The following is a 19,519-nucleotide window of genomic DNA, read 5'->3' as shown; positions in this document are numbered from 1 at the left end:
CTTATGAAGTCTTTCATAGCAATCTAAAATAAACTCATAAGCATCTTCCACTCTCAGAACCATGGAACATAGGCGGTTTCAACTTTAAAAACTTGGTCAACATCTCATGTTCATTATCAGTCATAACAGGACCCAATAAAGGACAGAAGAAAACATCATTACCTCCAGTTACACCCACCTTAGGGACAGTGATAGCAATAGGAGGATTGGCGGGAGCTTGAGTTTCTTGAACAGAAGGAAGCACTCCGGGACCAACCAACCCTTTCAGGAATGACATAATCTGCTGAGCTAACACTCGATCCATGGGAGGAATTCATGTTGTCTCAGCTTATACCTCTTCCTCTTGTCCAACCTCCTCAACATTCTCAACCTCTACATTCTCCTCTACCTCTTCATGATGCGAAGGAGGGTTCTCATTTCTGGGAGCATTCTCAACAGATGCTCCATCCCTAGTAGGTGTTACTCTTCCACGGCCTCTACCCCTAGCTCTTCCTCTACCCCTGCCTCGACCGCGACCTTTTGCTACAGATTCCTCAGCTGGAGCATTGACGGGAGCTACGGGCCTGACGTCGTTGAATCTAGTGTTAACCATCTGCGGATAGAAGAGTGAAGGAGGTTAGATACTAATTTGAATCGCCAGATACCAATTGGAATCAAGTTATAGCACGAAAGAAGACAAATGAGAATAGAGAGATTTCTTAAAGCCCTATAGCCTCTCGTAGAAAAATACAGATGTCTCCGTACCGTTCCGCAAGACTCTACTAGACTCATTTTTGTGCATCGAGATCAACGAATCAAGGCTCTGATACCAACTTTTTTACGACTCAGACCATCGTGATTGGCACCCACACTAACCCTCCGGTGGGAGAACCATTTATACTAATTAGCTAATCAACTTTATCGAAATACTAAGGCATTTAAGTTACGGAAGCAAGTTAAATGCTAAGGAAAGAAATAGAGTTCCCATAAACTCCAAACAAAAGTCTAATAATAATAAACTAACATTGAGGAAGTAATGCCTAGAACCTGAAAGTCAATGTACCAAAACATCTAACAATGAACCAAAGTCTAAATAGGAAGGGTTACAACCCCAAACTAACTAACTAACAACTAACTAGAAAGTCTAAGTCAGATATGTGGACATACACGAAAGGAAAACTCATGGCAGCCTGGAAGAACTGGCTCACCCTTGAATTCGATCGGCGATCACTGATCTTCTAAACGAGGTCAGTCAATAGCCGTCTGAAGATGCCTTGTACTCAACAAAGAAAGAGCAAATACAGTATTAGTACACAACCACAGTGTACTGGTAGGATCACGCGGTTATCCCACTAAGTGCAGCATACATAACCCATTACAACAATATAATCACATGCATATATTAAACATATACAATACTATCAACATTTACGAACAAGGTACAGTTTCACATTTCTCAAGATACACAATTATATCAAATTATTGGTCATCTCATGGAACCCAAACCCAACACTTTTAGCATACCGGAACGTGGTACCCGATCCAATGTTTATGCCGGAACGTGGCAACCGATCCAAGTTAGTGGGTCGGAACGCAACACCCGGTCTATTCAACAAGCCACAATCGCAATCACAAGTATATTTCTCATAATCATACAAACAAGTCATGATCCATGGCATTCAAAATTCATATATCCTCATTTACAATTAATGTGATCAATAATGCAACATTCGCATACATACTTGTATCATAATGAAGCAAGAACAAACATACATCACACAATCATAGAATCACAACCATCACCTACCTCGAAACAAGCTTGAAACCCTTAAGAAACTTGATCCTTCCCTTTCCGGATTCGTTCCGCTTGTTCTTGGTCTACAAACAATCGTAATAACACGAAAATCAATAAACAATCATCAATTACCCTAATTACTAACAATTTATCAATCCTAGATCATACCCATGATCCCAATATCCAAATTAGGGTTTTTCCCACCATAATTCTTATATCAAAGCTCTTCCCCATCAATAATTGCCCATTAGATTACGTTTCACGAATCGAAAAATGGATTCGGGGAGTGAAAATCTTACCTTTAGCCTCAAGAAGGGTGGAAAACTGACAAGAAAAGACCTGGGTTCGTTCCTTAGCTCTCAAATTGAAAAATTGCAGAATAAAATGTTTTTGGGGTTTATTTACTACTTTAAGTCGCGTCTGGCCCGCCACAACGGTCCTTACTCCGCTACAGCGGCCCCGCCCTGGCGGCAGAAATCCCCACCAAAGCAGCTTGCACGAAACAGTGAGCTATTTTAATAAATCAATTACCCCCATTTCACAACACACCTTCAACCAACGACATTCAGAAACTACATGTTCACACTAAGATCAATTTCGGGCGTTCTACTCGCCCGAATTCAATTCTGTAAAGTCGTACGAGTTTCCTTAACGACTTATCTATCTACTCATGTAATCAAAACCATAATTAAATCACCCGATTGTTACCAGATTTCCCTACACCTTAATGACTCCGATTTCGTCCAAATCAAGACTAGGTTGAGAAATTTCAAGTTACTACGGAAAAAAATTTGGTCCAAAAATTTTTTCCGTTGTCTTTTCTATAACGACGAAAACCGGTCGTTACAGTTGTGGACATGTTGACTCCTTTATTCATTTATTTTTTCGCAATATGAATCTCAAAGATTATAATAAAAAGTAATTGTTATTTTTCTTTTCGATGAATATAATATTATTATTTTTTGGAAATACTTGTCGAATTCAGAGGTAAAATGGAATTAAAGCTATGATAACTAGTTGAATAAGTGCATTTGCAAGAAAGGTGCGGGATAAGTTAGAATAGAAATAGTACTTTCACACATTAAAATTTAGGAATTTAATTATTAAAATTCAAAGCCGCTAATTTTTACTCTTTTCATTCATTTTTATTTGTCCAATATACTAGAAAATAGTTATCCAATAATACGTGTCCAGTTTGAAAAATAAAGAAATAATTTACCCTTTTGTGTCTATTTTACCCTTACTATTAAGGGAAAATTACGCGGATAAGAAAATATATACTAGTTAAATTAGTTAACATAGCTATAGTTTGAATCAATTACGGCTCACAACTTAATTTTAGCTATATTTTCGTCGCCTCTCTCCTTTTTTCCTCTCTCTCGCCTCTCTCTTTTTTATACATATATAAATACAAATTATACATATAAATCAATTATAGACATATATACAAATATAATTAGTCTCTCTCCACTCTCTGCCTCTCTCCTTCCTCTCCCAATCTTGTTCGGCCCTCTCTCTCAATCTTACTCACCAGATATACAAATACATATGTGTACCAGCTACATATATACAATTTATCTGACAGATATACATATACAGTTCGTCTCTCTCCACTCTCTTCCCTTTCTCGCTCGCCTCTTACCATCAAAAAAAGCATTAGTTAAATTTTTCCTATATTATCCTTGAAACTAATTCTTTTTTTAGAGTTTGAAGAAATTTTTTTGAGTAAATTACTAAAACTATTATGTTATTTATGCTTTCTTAATATGCATATAAAAATACTATGGAAGGAATATTTATTAGAATATTCATATTAATTACTAGAGTTAGGCAGTAGCAATGGTAGTTGTGGGGCTCCTAGAGGATTTAATTACTTGACCAACGACTTATGACCAAATAATGAAGTCGTTGAAAATTTTCATCTCTCACTCTGTCGGCTTGTAGGAGTTTTGCCACGAATTGTTTTTTACTTTTTTTGGGATAATTTTAGAGATCTCCCCTCAGGTTTGACTTCGTAACACTCACCTTCCTTGTAATTTGTAATGTTATACTTGCCTCCCTTTATTTGAGTTTTTAGTAACAATTCATTTGATTTATTAATTATTAATATAAAAATATAATGATATGACTAATTTACCCTTTTTAATATATCCTATTTTGTAAAAAAGTTTTTTTTCAAAAAAAAATTGTTATTAAATAAAAAATTTCTTCTTTCATTAAGAATATTTTTCATCTTCCATTAATCCATTCTGCTAAACATGTTTTAGAGTTGATGTCACCGATTTGTTTGTCTAATTTTACTGAAAATGAAGAATTTCTTATCAAATGTTGAAACTTGAAAATTGGACTAACTCAATTTTCATATCGACTGGAATGCAAACAAATTAACATACATTTTGTTCTAATTTTGATCATTTTCTTTTCCTGTTCAGTAATTAAGTCATCTTAAAATATTATATTTTTATTGACACTATTATAAGTGATTTTATCGTGAATTGCATAAAATTATAAATTCATTTAAACAAAATGGTTTCGATGGAAGATGAAAATAAATCGATTATCAACAAATTTAAAAAAATAGAATTTTGAAGAGGGCAAATTAGTCAGATTATACTTTTTTATATTAATAATTAATAAGTGAAATGAATTGTTACCAAACACTCAAAATAAGGGAGGTAAGTATAATATCGTAAATCACAAAGGAGGTGAATGTTATTGAGTCAAACCAGAGGGGAGGTCTCTGAAATAATCCCTTTTTTGAATTAAATTTTGAAAAATACATTTAGTTATAAAATTTAGAAATTCAATACCAAGTTAAATTTGAGAACTTTCAAAAATTTGAAAACACCGAAAGGATTGTATCACTTTTTTCAATTTAAATTATTCACAAAAAAATAAAAAATAATTTAAATTTTTTTATAATCAAATATAATTTCAATTTTTAAATATACCATTTTCAGTTTAAATGTATTAATTTTTCCAAATTTTATAATGAAACATGATGAAAAGTCTACTTAATTTAATGAGTGAAGTGTCAATAACACACTTAAACTATCTTTTTTTTTAGTTTATATCTAAACTATTGAAAGTTTGAGTTTAATAACTAAACTACGAGAAAAACACTTCTCTCTATCATTACACTTCATTGATGGTGTGTGCACTATACTCTATTTTATTTTAAAAGATTGCTACATTACACTCTGTACTGACAAAATATTTCATTTGATAAAATAATAAATAAATTATTAGTATTAGTTAAAATTTAAAAATTATTTTTCTTAGAAAAAAAGGTAAATTTTCTTTTAAAAATTTTTTTTAAAAATTTTTTTTTACTTCATCCCCCTTTTTCCAATTTTTTTTTTTAATTTAAAAAAAATCCTACATCACCCCATTATCCAAGTGGTATTTTACACACACCACTTAGATGTGTTTTCAAAGTAATAGTTTAGATATAAAATTCACGCTCTGAATAGTTTTGTTATGAAACTTTTAAAAAAGGATAGTTAAAATATGTTTTCGATACATGACTCTAATTTAAATTTTATCTGAATTGGCTTAAAAGCTGATCAAACATATTTTTAAGTCACTTTTAGCTTTTGAAAATGTTTGACAAAGTTAAAAATATTTTTTTTCAAACAGTTAAAAACCAAAATAGAACTCCCCTGGATTTTATTTTTTTGAGTTAAAAATCATTCGATGTTATTTGACTTAGAAACTTTTTTTTTCAACTTATCCAAACAAGCTCTTAATCTTCCTTTTTTCAGCTTGTGTTGAAGTATATGGAAAAACTATATATATGATGGTGTTTCTTATAAGAAACCATATCAATAGCAGAGCAAATCAACAATGAGTCATAAGATTTTGTTCCTTTGTCCTTTATTCGTCGTGTTAATATTCACCCAGAAAATCGATGCTGTGGATTACTCTGTGACCAACACGGCGGCAAACACCCCTGGGGGTGCCCGTTTCAATTGAGATATCGGAGCTCAATATAGTCAGCAAACACTGGCAGCTGCCACTTCCTACATATGGAATACCTTCCAGCAGCAGAATTCTCCAGCTGACCGCAAAAATGTACCAAAAGTAAGCTTGTTCATCGATGACATGAGCGGTGTAGCTTTTGCCATCAACAATGAGATTCATGTAATCATGTTAGTGCAAGGTACACATTAATAAACCCTCATGAATGCATGTCTCAAACTTACATATAAAAAATTCTCAGTAGAAACGATGTGCACAAAGTTGTATGATGTCCATATTTATTATTAAGTTTGTAGGCAGACGCGGACCCGCTCTGGTAAGTGGGGGTAAGTCGACCTGTTAACTTCAAAAAAGATCATATATATATATATATATATATATATATATATATATATATTTAGATCATATGTGGAATACTATTATTTTTAAAAATTTATGTTAATTTATGTATTTGTAGGAACTACCTACAAAGGAGCAATTGATGATGTTGATATGATCCTACAAATACTTGAAAATTGTGGTTATTCCAATGATAGGTTTTACATCCATTGTGATGCTGCACTATATGGGTTAATTGTCCCCTTCATCAACCATGTAAGGATATTAATTACTTTAGTCCATTATTTTCTTTTAAGGGAACAAATAGAAAATGACACGTGTCTCTTTGTATTCATCAATAGGCGAAAATAATTACCTTCAAGAAGTCAATAGGCAGTATTTCAGTTTCAGGCCACAAATTTTTGGGATGTTCCATGCTTTGTGGAGTTCAAATAACAAGGAAAACTTACATTGCTACTATCTCAAAAAGAGTTGAGTATATTGCCTCAATAGATAATACAATTTCTGGAAGTCGAAATGGTTTGGCACCAATATTCTTATGGTACAGTTTAAGCATGAAAGGTCATGTCGGATTGCAACAACATGCCAAAATGTGCTATGAAAATGCTAGGTATTTGAAAGACCGGCTTCATAAAGCAGGAATTAGTGCTATGCTCAATGAGTTAAGCAATATCGTGGTGTTTGAACGACCTTGTGACGATAAGTTCATTCGTCGTTGGCAACTATCTTGCACAAGAGATACGGCACATGTTGTGGTTATGCCAGGCACAACAAAAGAAATCATAGACAATTTTTTCAAGGATTTAATGCAAGAGAGGGAAAAATGGTGTGGAATAACTTTGGCTCCTTGTCTAGCAGATGATATAGGTTCTCAAAATTGTCTATGCTCCTATCACAACATGCATCACTAAAATTCCGTTGGAATGGTCTTGATTATGGAGTATGTTGGAGTGACTCAAAAATTGTTATTAGAGTTTGAAAATAAATTTTCATGTGTCTTTTTATTTGATTTTTTAAAATTTATATTTTGAAATGAGAAGTGTCTCATTATCATCTTGTTTGCAACAAATTTTGAATATGTGGAAAGTAAATCAATCATAAATAAAATCTGAAGAAACAAGAATATTATTGATAGAACAACTTGATTCTTCTCTATGGATTTCTCCGTGGTTCGAGGGCTATTAGTAATGTATTTCATGAACATACGAGACCACATCGTCTTGATCTCTTTAGGAATATCTCATGAATTTTATGAAATTTTGGAGATTTTGATCTTTAGGAATATCCAAGAGACAATATTTGATGCATCTCATGCCCCCCCCCCCCCCCCGGATGTCAAAGTTACCTCTTCAGTTGCTGGAGAACATCCTGGTACCTATGCATGTCTTTATGGTGTTTAGATGGTTTACAAGACAATTGCAGCCAGTTTTTGCCGTATAACGAAAATAAATGTACTTTGCCTGTCTTTACTTTCTGTATTCCAGTTTAAAGATTGCAAATCATGTAATCTAGTTTCAAATAAGCTGATGATATTATAGTCACCAAGTTCTTATTCTGTGTATCCTTTGTTTGGAATTTCTCATCTGCAGATGATGTTTGTTTGCCATTTTCTTAGATTGTGTCGTTTTCTGTGGTTACATCATACTACTCATCAACAATTTGAACGATAAACTTACAAATAAAGTACAGTGCGAAATAGAGCTATTAAGTATAGTAAAGGATAAAATAGAATTATTAAAAAGTACACAGACAAAATGGGGGAAAAGAAAGCAAATGACATGATTACATCAAATTGATCATTACAACTCTATTGTTACATAACATTATATTCAAACTAACAATAATACAATGCAATAGATAACAACCATCCAAACAAATTGTAAACAATCTCCAACCATCACTTTGCTTGCATAATAAAATCCTTAAAATCATGCAAATTAGCAATTGAACCAACTGGAAAATTAGCATTTCTAAATTTGTCACTTAATTCTTCAACTCTATCATGAACTTGTTTATCCTCCATTAATCTCTTAATCCCTTGTATAATCTCATCCTTCTTAACCTTTTTCAACCCAATATTTTCTCTAATTGATGATACCATATAACCAATCTTGAGATGACACACAATAGATTTTGCATTATAAAAATTATCACCTCTAATTGGCCATGCCAATAAAGGTACCCCTTGTCCAATCGCTTCCATAGTCGAATTCCATCCACAGTGAAACAAACATCCGCCAGTGGACGGATGACTTAAAATCAACAATTGTGGGGCCCATCCATGTATAACCAAACCTCTATTTCCAACTTTATTTTCCAAGTCATTAGGATAATAATCTTGATTCTTGGAAATTACCCATATGAAATTTTGACTTGATAGCTCTACTAGTGCCTTTGAAATTTCTTCATGTTCTTGTAAAGTTGGTAAAAGTTCACTACCAAAAGAGATGTAAATTACTGAATTTGATGATTTTGTGTTTAGCCAATTGAGTACTTCATCTTCTGAATAATTTGATTTTTGACTTGAATTATTAATTGTTCTAATGTCTTTGTCATGGATTAGGGATTTAGTGGATGTAAGTGACCAAAATTTTTCTGGTAGAAGGCCAATTCCATAAATTGGAAGTCTTGTTTGTTTGGCTAAATATTCCAAGAATGTGTGTTCTAGTACATCATATGTGTTCACAAGAATGGCACTTGTAACCTTTACCTGTTAGAATCCAACAAAGAAGGAATATGAAGACATAATTGTGAATGCAGAAACACATCTAAATTATGGTGAAATTATCGATTATACATTTTTAAAACCACTATTAAAAAGTCATTATTTTTCCACCGAGTTTTTACTGAAAAATGTAAAGTGGTTGTTCCTACAAATGTTTTGATTGAAATGGTGAGAAAAGAAAAATTAGTACTCCTTCTGTTTTAAAAAAACGAAGATATACTTTTTTTTAAAATCTGTGAAAAAAAGAATTGACCTTTTTCTTGTTTTGGAAATATTTTAATTTCAATCAGGTGACATGTTTAAAGCCACAAGATTAAAGAATATTTTGGTACATTTGACATAACTTTAATCTAGAACCATAAGATTAGAAAGTCTTCTTTATTTTTTAAACTCCATGTCAAATCAAACTAGCTAGATCATTCTTTTTTAAACGGAGGAAGTAATGTTTTCGTACGGAAAAATTAGGAAATTTCTTACTATTTCGATGAGAATGTGTTTTTCACCATGTGTTTTCTCAGTGAGCTGATTCTATAGAAAATGAGTGAGAAAATCATGTTCTACACCACATAAAGAAAAATATATTACTTAAATTAATATTAATTACCTCTTGGACCCAAACTGGCTCATCACCAGGTTGTGTTGGAAAAGATTTCTTCTTTGTACCAATTAATGGTTCCTCTGATGAGTTATAGTATCTCCTTACTATATCACCATAATCCATGCCCATTTCATCGGGTAAACCCGGAAGAAACCGGGTTTCACCTGATAGGCGGATAACAAAAATTATTAGTTACATAATATTTATTTATTTTTATGCGAAATATAAATATATCGTATGTAGTTATTTCAGTATATATACAGATATTACCTTAATAATTACTTCGTGGAGATAAAGATGTTTTTGAAAAGCCTTCAACTCAAGTAACATATATAGAGGTAAAACAAGACATAACAAATAATAGAGAAAGCGTAGTATACCATACAGACTAAAATAATGTGATAGGTAGTAGGCTCCAATTTCCAAAGGCAGACTCACCCCTCTAAGTGGGTGTGCACGTGTACCCGTTAACTTTTATATATATATATATATATATATATATATCTTGAAAAATTGACAGAAACTAGAATATAATTAACAGTGCAATCAAGAAAAGCATACGAGTGTTCTTGTGCTATTGGTATAAGCTAGAGGAACCATCCATGAGACCAGGATTTGAATCTATTGCTGAAGCTATTTTTTCACTGTTTTTATTTTAAGTAGTTGAAAATATAATATTGATGCACCCAAAATCTTTAAATTTTGGATTCACCTCTGTTTGTAGGTCACTCAAGTTTGATTCCCCATATCCTCCTTTTTGTTGTATGATATATGATTTGCCTATTTTATTTTAAATCTTGGCCGCCTAAGCTCTAATTTCATAAAAAAAAAAAAAATCATTTTAATTTAAAAGTATAATTATAAAATAACATATTTTTTTTGCTTAGTTTGATTATTATTTTTTTGTAGTGCATCCGATCATCGATAAAAAATAGTAATTTGTGTACTATTCAAAATTTGAACGTTACGTTTGTGTTTTCAGGTATATCCAAGGTTACTCTGGGGACGTTAAGAGAGAGATCACTAGTGTATTATACCACGAAAGTTCTCACATTTGGCAGTGGAATGGAAATGGTAAGGCTCCTGGAGGATTAATTGAAGGGATTGCTGATTATGTGAGGCTCAAAGCTGGTCTTGGTCCAAGCCACTGGGTGAAACCAGGTCAGGGTGATCGGTGGGACCAAGGCTATGATGTGACTGCTCAATTTCTTAGTTATTGCAACAGTTTAAGAAATGGATTTGTGGCACAACTTAACAAAAAAATGAGAAATGGTTATAGTAATCAGTTCTTTGTTGACTTACTAGGAAAGACAGTTGATCAACTTTGGAGTGATTATAAAGCTAAATATCGCAATTAACTTTACCTATTTATGTACCAATATTACAAGGCTATGCATGTGTCTCATGGCTTTTTTAGGATATTATAGTGACAACAATAATATAATAAAAATAAACTTTCAAGGGGTTCATTTTACAACTTATTTCATTCGTGTGACTAATTGGTTAGCAATTCCAATGCAAGCATCCAAGTATATTTGTTGAAATTACTTATCATTCAGATTCGGGTAAAAAATATTCTTAAATTATGTGAAATTGAACAAAAATGTCATTACTGAATAGTTTGGTTTAAAAATACCCTTATAGTCCATAGTTTGATCCAAAAATGTCTCTATTGTTACTTAATAGGTCAAAAATGTCCATATATATATATATATATATATTCCTTTACATTTTTTAACACAATATGTTTCTAATGACAGTTCTTTTTGTTAGTAAATGCTTGTCCTAGTTCAATTCGAAAAATATTAAGAAATAAAATATTTCTTATTTTATTAGATTTTTTATCGTTATCTAGATGAAAATTAATGATGGAGTTAGTATGATCTTATATATATGACTTTCAATTAAAAAGGTACATGTAGTTATTCTATTTTTAAATGATAAAATGAGATTAAGAAGAAAATAAAAATGTATTTTTTTTATTTATTAATTAAAGTGATTTTAATAAGAAAAGAGACAAGAATAAAAAAAATTTAAATAGTATTTTTTATCAGGAATAAAATGTGCTTAAAAATAAAAAAATATTTATCACGAAAAGGAACATTTTTTACTCGTTAAATAACTATAGGACACTTTTAGGTCAAACTATTAGGGGCAATAGTATTTTTGGACCAAACTATTGATTACAGAAGCAATTTTAGACCAAACTATTTATTGAAGACATTTTCATTTCACATCACTCTTTTTTTGCGACAATTTTTACTCTTTTCCGTTTATGATTTGTTAGTCAATTTAAATTGGTTTATGTTGAATTATTTATTTGTGTTACGCTGAAAGTTTTGGTTTAATATTGAAGCAGTAAGCTCTCTTTAAATTCTTCAATTATATGTGATTTTAGTTTAGTTTATGAATTTGTTTCAATTTGTAAGTAAAAGCTCTGCTCTTTTATAAACAAAATAAATGAACACCAGGATAAAATAAGATTGTTAAATAGCTTAAAGTTGGCAAAATTTTGAATTGGTTAAGTAGCATCTTTGGTTAAAGTTGACTTTAATTATGTATTCCAGCTGTGTAAAAAAGGAACGTTTAAAGGTGGTACTAGCACATCATATTCACCCCGCAAGTTTCTTACTCTAGACTCTAGACAAATAGGTAATGGCTGCTTAAGTTATTTTTATTGAGAAATAGTGACATAAATTAGATTAATAATTAATGAGTTGAAATTCATTTTTTGACTTCTTGTTAATTTTTTTTCTTTCCTGTTTTTTTTTCCATTTTGACCCATGTTATATAAAATGGAGAAGGACCTAAAATACCCTTGAACTCAGGGGCGGATCTACATGGAGGTTAGGGGTTCATCCGAACCCCATTCGTTGGATATTACACTGTATATATAAGGTCAAATTCTATTTTCATGTATATATGTTAAAATGAACCCCCTCAACGCATGTAAAGTGGCTAGCTTAGTGGTAAAGGAGGAATTCAAGAATTCGCCGGGACGTCTTGGGATTGATTCTACGTAACAACACTTACCTTGAATTTTTTTTGTTTTCTTCATTTGGAAAATCAAATAGCAAGGCTGAGATGGACTCAACATTTTTGGGCTGGAGCTTTATTATTATTTTTTCATTTTTTTTAATGTTATTTCTCCTTTTCAATATTCATTTGTTCGAATTTATTAGTCATATTATTTTCATTTTTTGTATTTTATTCTTTTTATCTCCATTGCTCATTTTATTTTTACGTAACTCTTTTTATATACTAATTCAAAGGAACTTTTTAAAAAACTGTCAATTATTCTTATACTTGAAATTGAGATAGAGAAAAAATATTCTAAAGATAAGGTAAACTAAGAAGTTCAATGGCAAGAAGTCTGGACGTCCTAGCAACATGGAGAGGAAGGCAGAAACTGCCAAAAGTAATGGTTGCTACATATGCAGTGGGCCGCATGGCTACGCAAGGTGCCATGAACTGAAGAGCCTTGGTGCTATCCTGCAAGAGCGGAAGGAGAAGGATGCACAAGAGCAAGGACAAGGTGTAGAGATGACGCAGTTGGGCTTGATAGGACTATGTGGAGCCATCACGAAGCATCCAGGAAAGTCAAGAGAATACGATGCGCAGTATGTCAACATCACGATTAATGGAAGACCTACTCGTGTTATGGTCGACACGGGTGCTGAGGCCAACATCGTGACCAAGATGACAGCAACAAGGTTGGGGCTGAGTTACGGTCCAAGTAATGCCCATCTTAGGACGATCAAAGCACCACTGACTCCCATGTGCGGAGTCGCACATGTAGTAAGTATCACACTAGGAAAGTGGCAAGGTAAAACCAACTTCACTATCGCTCCGTTGGACCTCTTTGATATCATTCTAGGGCAAGAGTTCTTCCAAGAGTGTCACGTGGTAATCGATCCTTACCTCCAACGACTTCTGGTCATGGAGAAAGAAGGATAATGAATGGGTGCCCCTGGTTAGGGTACCAAAGACGGAAGGACAAATCCGAATAACATCCATACAACTCATGAGAAGCCTTAAGAAGAAGGATTCGGTGTTTATAGCCACCATTCCAAGTTAGAAAGAAGACAATGGTGCTAAAGAGTCCTTGCCACCATACATGGAGAAGTTTCTAGAAAAGAACAATGTCGTGATGCCAGAGGTGCCACCAAGGCGCTTGCCTCCTAGGAAAGAGGTAGATCATAAGACCAAGTTAGAAGAGATAAAGAAGCAGTTGAGGGAGTTGCACGAGGGCATTGATCGAGTCAATGGACTACTGGTCGCGCATACGAAAAGACAAGACTCAATTGTCCATGCAGCAGCAATGCGACGCGGTTGTCACATCAATAGGTGGGGGAGAGTGTCATGACCCACCACTTTGCCATTCAAATTTGGCATAAAATAAGGAGGAAGAATCTAGAGTTATGGAGAGGTTAGTGGAAGACTCTTGAATTCCCTAGACCTTTCCTTAGAAGATTCTAGAATGTCTTAGAAAATATCTTAGAAAGCCTTAGAATTCTCTAGACTAGTAGAGAATTCTAGAAGAGAGACTAGATATTTTCCAGGAAGGCTTTAAAATTCTCTAGAGTTGAAGACAATTCTAGAATATGGACTAAAATGTAAATATGTAGGGACTTATAAAGTAAATATTATTTATACTTAGGCCCCTTGGATTGTAGTATAAATAGAGGGGCTCTCATTTGTAAATCATCCAACCAAGTGTAAAGAAATACAAAGCCTTCTTTCAGAGCTCTCTTAGTCTTTCTTTACATTCTCTTAGTGATCTTAGTTTCGAAGGGCTTACTTAAGCTTACAAGATTGTGAAAGGATCGTGAGTAAGTTATCGAGTGCCGCACAGAGCTCTAGTGAAAGTCTAAGTCCGTGACAATATTCTCCCTAGTAAGTTTGATATGAAAGATCTAGGAGTTGCCGATTTGATATTAGGAATTAAGATTCATAAAACTCCTCGCGGTCTAGCATTGTCTCAACCTCATTATATTCGAAAGGTACTTGAAAATTTCAAGTACTTGAATTTCAAAAGGGCAAAGACCCCAATTGATGTGGACCTTGATCTTGCTAAGAATAAAGGTGAAAGTCAGTCTCAATTGGATTATGCCAGAGTATTGGGAAGTTTGGTGTACGTCATGAACTGTACACGACCATACATAGCATGTGCTATAAGTAAAATGAGTCAATACACAAGTAATCCCACTCAAAATCATTGGATGACAATGAAGAGGGTTTTGGGGTACTTAGATTACACTCAAAACTATGCTTTGAATTACAACAAATATCCAACCGTTGTTGGATATAGTGATGCAAATGGGATTACTGGATCTTAAACTAAATCCATGAGTGGATATGTTTTCACTGTGGGTGGAGGAGTAATATCTTGAAAATCATCCAAACAAACATGTATAGCTCTCTCTACAATGAAGTCTAAATTCATCGCCTTAGACAAGGCTGGTGAAGCAGCTGAATTACTTCGAAATTTCTTATAAGATATTCCATTTTGGGCCAAACCAATGGCCCCTATATGCATACATTGCAATAGTCAAGCTGCAATAGGAAGGACTGAAAGCGTTATGTTTAATGGCAAGTCTTGTCACATATGACAGAGACACAAATCTGTTAGACAACTACTCTCTAGTGGAATTAACACGATTGACTATGTAAAGTCAAAGGATAATATGTCGGATCCACTTACAAAAGGCCTAACTAGATAGGGAGTTGAGAGATCATCGACGAGAATGAGACTATGGCCGAGGACAAGTCATCGTGTACCTAGAAGACTGAAGATCCGAAGATCTAGGTTCAAGGAGATCAAATAAAGTCATATATGACGGCTCAACATTGTCACAAATTATTTTATGGTCCATTATCATGATGAGATAATGTTCAGTAACCAGGATAAAGGCATTAGGACTCTTTAATAGTTTCTAAGTTTGATACAGGGTATATCAAATAGTGTATCTACGGGATAACACATTTAGAAACCACCTATGTAAATGTTAAGTGTAAGTCGCTTCAAGGAGAATTCGGTAAGGCCAATTCTCTAAGCACTTATTAACCAAGACGTGTTCATGGATGAAACGAACAAAATAATGAGAACCAAAAACGTACAATTCAAGGTTTGATTGTGTGACTTATGTTGTCTAGGTATACACCAAATCTCGACGATTCAAAGATATCAAATCTATCGATTGACTGAGTATATCTGATATATGTTCACTACGGAAAGTTCAAGGGAAACCTACTTATCCAGATATAATAAATCATTACTTACGAGACACATAAGTTTTTCATGCATATGTTTTAACAATAGTCATTCCCCATTCATGTGGGGGATTGTTGGGTTTTAGCAAGGTGTGAATGGGAAATAAGAATGAATGAGAAATTAGAAAATATGGGGAACCAATTTGGAGGGAAAATGAAAAGTCATTTCTCTCATATTACTGAAAGAAAGGAAATGTGTTGTCCTTATTTTAGGAAACACTTAATTTATCTCTTAAAGGTTTAAGTAGAAGGTGCCCCCTCGCGTCGTCGTCGTCACTCGCTCGGCCTCGGTCTCGGCTTTGGCTTTGGCATTGGCTTTGGCAAATGATGTGATTGATTGATAATTTTTTAAGCAAAATTTATTTAATCAATCTCATTAATTAATTTTCTTTTTCTTAAAAATTAATTCAGAATGTTAATTAATTAATTAACAAAATTATGTAAAAATTCGTGTGTAACGGTAAAGTCGTTTAGAAGGGACTTGTTCCTTCTGAACAGACATTTCTTTTCCCAAAAGACACAAACATTCGGGAAAGACATGTCTGAACAAATGTGTTCACACTCTTGTCCGAACAGACACGTTCCTTGCTGCAATTGGCTATAAATAGAGAGATTTCTCTCATTTTTCAACCACTGAAAACTTTCTCTCTTCTCCATACATTTTCTTAAAAATCAATTTGTCGATCGACTAAGTCTGTGTGTGCTCTTGTTGCTGTTCTTTGAGTTCACTGAAATTATTGAAGCTTGAGGTACAGCTACTTTTTTTATAGTTAATTTGTTTTATCTTGGGAGGAATTAATCTACAATCTCGGGTACTTGAGAGGATTAAATTTCTTAAGGATACATAGTGGGTTCTGTGAACTCATATTATTTATTTTCTGTCTATTTCATCTAATCTGTTTCTGTTTTTACTAACTTGAATACAAGAGATAGCAGAAAGTTGTGACAAACAAAAAAAAGAGTTTGCTAGCTTAATAAAAATATGAGCTATGTGACTAACATCCAGACTTGATATTATGGTTGCAGAAAAAGTACTTCGCTGGTACAAGCAAACAAGATGAGAAAATTGGTGCTATTTGTTGAAAGTAAGAAAAGCAAATTATATTGCGTGTTTATCTACTATGGAGGTTGAAGTAAAAAAAATTAAGCTTCAATAAGTGAAAAATTGAATTGATTTTACTATATCAAACACTTCAATTTGAGAAAATAATTTTTCAAATTTTAATTTATTGTGATAGCACCAATATTATTGGTAGAGTACAAAATCATTATTAAAACGGTAAATTCAGATTCATGAGGAAAAAACACAATATTGTGAGATCATATTGATCAATGGTATACCATCAATATTAATTGTGTTAAAATTTGTGACAATCTTATAGATTTGTAAACTAAGGCCTTAGCAAGATAAAGAGTTTGAAACACATCGAGGGGAGGGGGATGAAATTGAAGCTCATAAATTTCTGAGTCATATATGAGGAAATCCAACCTGGAGAATAGAGATCCTATAACCAAGTTCAATGGGAAGAACGAATCATATGATGACTTATTGTGAAATGCACTAATATTAATTTTATTCAATCACTATGATGTAAGCGCATTTATCCTATAATAATTTGTGGAGGTTGAGTCTTTGAACTCTTAATGAAAGTTTGTATCTCGTATAAGTGGGGTATCAAATTATAGGAGCACTCTTGACAGATTTCACCTATGTGAGTGAGAAAGTAGACCACTTTTTATGAGAATGAGCTTGTTCTCAAAAACACTCATGAAAATCGGGATAACACAAGACTATAATGTGCTGGCTAAAAAAACTTCTGTCAATATCTTGATTGTTGTGTGTAAGCAATGATACTTTATTTCCCTTAATCAGTCATAGTCAAGTCAGGGACCACTACTGACTCTGGAGCAAAGATTATTGGTTTACTAAGTGAAGGTTCGATGACATTTAAATATTAATAAAAATATATTATATGTCACATTATGTATCATGTTATGTATAGTGGTGGACATTACATTTCTGCTTCTTTACTCTCATCAATTGTGGAATAAAGTGGTCATTAATTGTTAGAAACTTATGTAACCACCAACTCTTCATTTCACCCATTATTCTATCTTTATGTCTTGTAACTTATGTAACATTTGAGCCATTCATTTGGCAAATTAATACCCACTATATTCCTATTCATTGCAAGGAAGAAGTCATCACCTATAAATAGTGTGGTCTTCCTTTGTGTTGGATATAAGAATAAATAAGAAGAGAAATAATGTAAGTACAGATGAGAAGTTTATATTGAGGTTAGTGTAGTGAAAGAGAGAGTTGAGACAAAGAAAAATATTTTAAGTCTTCAACTATATTCACTATACAAAAGAGAGTATTTGTATGTTGAAGGAAGGTGTTCTTTTTGTGGAGCTTTGAACTCTTCAACTAATCCAGAGTTGCTTGAGTTGTACGACGTTGTTGGGCTGTTGTATCCTGGAGGGGACAAGTCAAGAGACATACTGATGGATCGGTGTAGATTATGTTGCAGCAGGCTTGAGTCTCCTTAAAGAGAGCGAGATATCCATGCCTCAACCTAAATACTTATTTATTCATTTTTTGTCATTTTATTTTCAACTGTAATTTATTGTATTTGTGGTATATTACACCAACATTGCATAATAAAGATGGAACCCAAAAAAACAAATACTAATTGGAAGCACCAGATAACAATTTACCAAACTCCTCCAAATGTTGGTGGAAGAGAGAACGAGACAATAACCAAATTCTCGTAGCCGAAAATAGGTGTCTTTCTCAACGGTGGTTTGTTGAACAAACCCCACTTGATCTTGATTGGAAATAATAATAGGTGTCGAAAAAGCAAGATCAACAGAAAGCGAAGTCGATCACGGCAGATATACTTCCTGCCCACTCAGCCAAAAAGTTTGATATGAATGGAGTCACCGGAACATGAGACTCTCACAAGAAAATTACTATTAACTTCTAACGAAAAAACAGTGCCTCCCGACTATGGAGATTACTCAACTCCAACTACGCAAGCTAACTTAGTCGAAGCTACAATTGGCTCTTATACCATTTACTATAAAAGTAAGGAATAATTTCAATGTATATTACCCAAAGAATATAATGATTTAAATATAGGTAAAGAAAGGCGAACTAAGGTAACTAGATGCCTAAATTCCTAAAAATAAGCTAGAATATTATATACAAGGAAACATATAATTTTATTATTTTCTAACATGCATGTTCTCCACTTTCCTATATTATGAATTCTCCCTCATTTTTTCATTCTAAGGGGTCATTTGGTAGGCCGCATCAGATGAAATAGTCTATGTATTATGTATGGTATTATTTAATCCTATGTTTGGTAGGAATTTGAACCTATGTATAACTAATTTGTTGATTAGTTATACATCGTACATGGTATTATAGGATGTATTACTAATACCTTCCATTTGGAGGTATTAGTAATACATATGATATAATACCATGGGATAAGTTTATGTAAAGACAAAAATATCTCTCAAATCATTAAATATTTTATTTATTTTCTTAATTTTATGTTTTATATTTGTACTAGTAAATTTATTTAAATAAATTAGCTTACAAATTGTTTAGAGAGAGTTGTTTGTTACTAAATGAATTCAATACAAATTTTGAAATGTGAGTTGTTTAACATTTACTAATTAAAAAGGCAAATACATCACTACATGACGTTTGTAATCTTAATTGAATGTGTGTGTGTGTGGGCAAATATGTATGTTTAAAATACGGTATTAAATAGTCTAGGGAGGTAATAGGTATCCTCATGAAAATTTAGTATCGCAA

At 33.1% G+C, this 19,519-nt stretch overlaps 3 protein-coding genes across 3 annotated transcripts; 2 read left to right on the top strand and 1 right to left on the bottom strand.

Annotated features, from left to right (window-relative positions):
* The first annotated feature begins 6,152 nt into the window (after positions 1 to 6,152).
* Positions 6,153 to 7,182, top strand: LOC107062678 (histidine decarboxylase-like). The gene is made up of 2 exons (XM_015313573.1): positions 6,153 to 6,349; positions 6,436 to 7,182. The coding sequence occupies exons 1-2, from the start codon at positions 6,191 to 6,193 to the stop codon at positions 7,003 to 7,005; spliced, it is 729 nt and encodes a 242-aa protein (XP_015169059.1). The 5' UTR covers positions 6,153 to 6,190; the 3' UTR covers positions 7,006 to 7,182.
* An 809-nt stretch (positions 7,183 to 7,991) lies between these two features.
* On the bottom strand, positions 7,992 to 9,546 carry LOC107062679 (scopoletin glucosyltransferase-like). The gene is made up of 2 exons (XM_015313575.1): positions 9,424 to 9,546; positions 7,992 to 8,804 (listed from the first exon to the last, which is right to left on the bottom strand). The coding sequence occupies exons 1-2, from the start codon at positions 9,544 to 9,546 to the stop codon at positions 7,992 to 7,994; spliced, it is 936 nt and encodes a 311-aa protein (XP_015169061.1).
* A 473-nt stretch (positions 9,547 to 10,019) lies between these two features.
* On the top strand, positions 10,020 to 10,775 carry LOC102579464 (uncharacterized). Its single transcript, XM_015313574.1, has 2 exons — positions 10,020 to 10,063; positions 10,400 to 10,775. The coding sequence occupies exons 1-2, from the start codon at positions 10,020 to 10,022 to the stop codon at positions 10,773 to 10,775; spliced, it is 420 nt and encodes a 139-aa protein (XP_015169060.1).
* Positions 10,776 to 19,519: the final 8,744 nt, after the last annotated feature.

The sequence above is a fragment of the Solanum tuberosum genome, unplaced genomic scaffold (genome assembly GCF_000226075.1).
Source record: "Solanum tuberosum cultivar DM 1-3 516 R44 unplaced genomic scaffold, SolTub_3.0 scf00259, whole genome shotgun sequence".
Taxonomy (NCBI): Eukaryota; Viridiplantae; Streptophyta; class Magnoliopsida; order Solanales; family Solanaceae; genus Solanum; species Solanum tuberosum.
The sequence above is the reverse complement of the archived record's forward strand: the minus strand, read 5'-3'. Positions and strand labels throughout refer to the sequence as shown.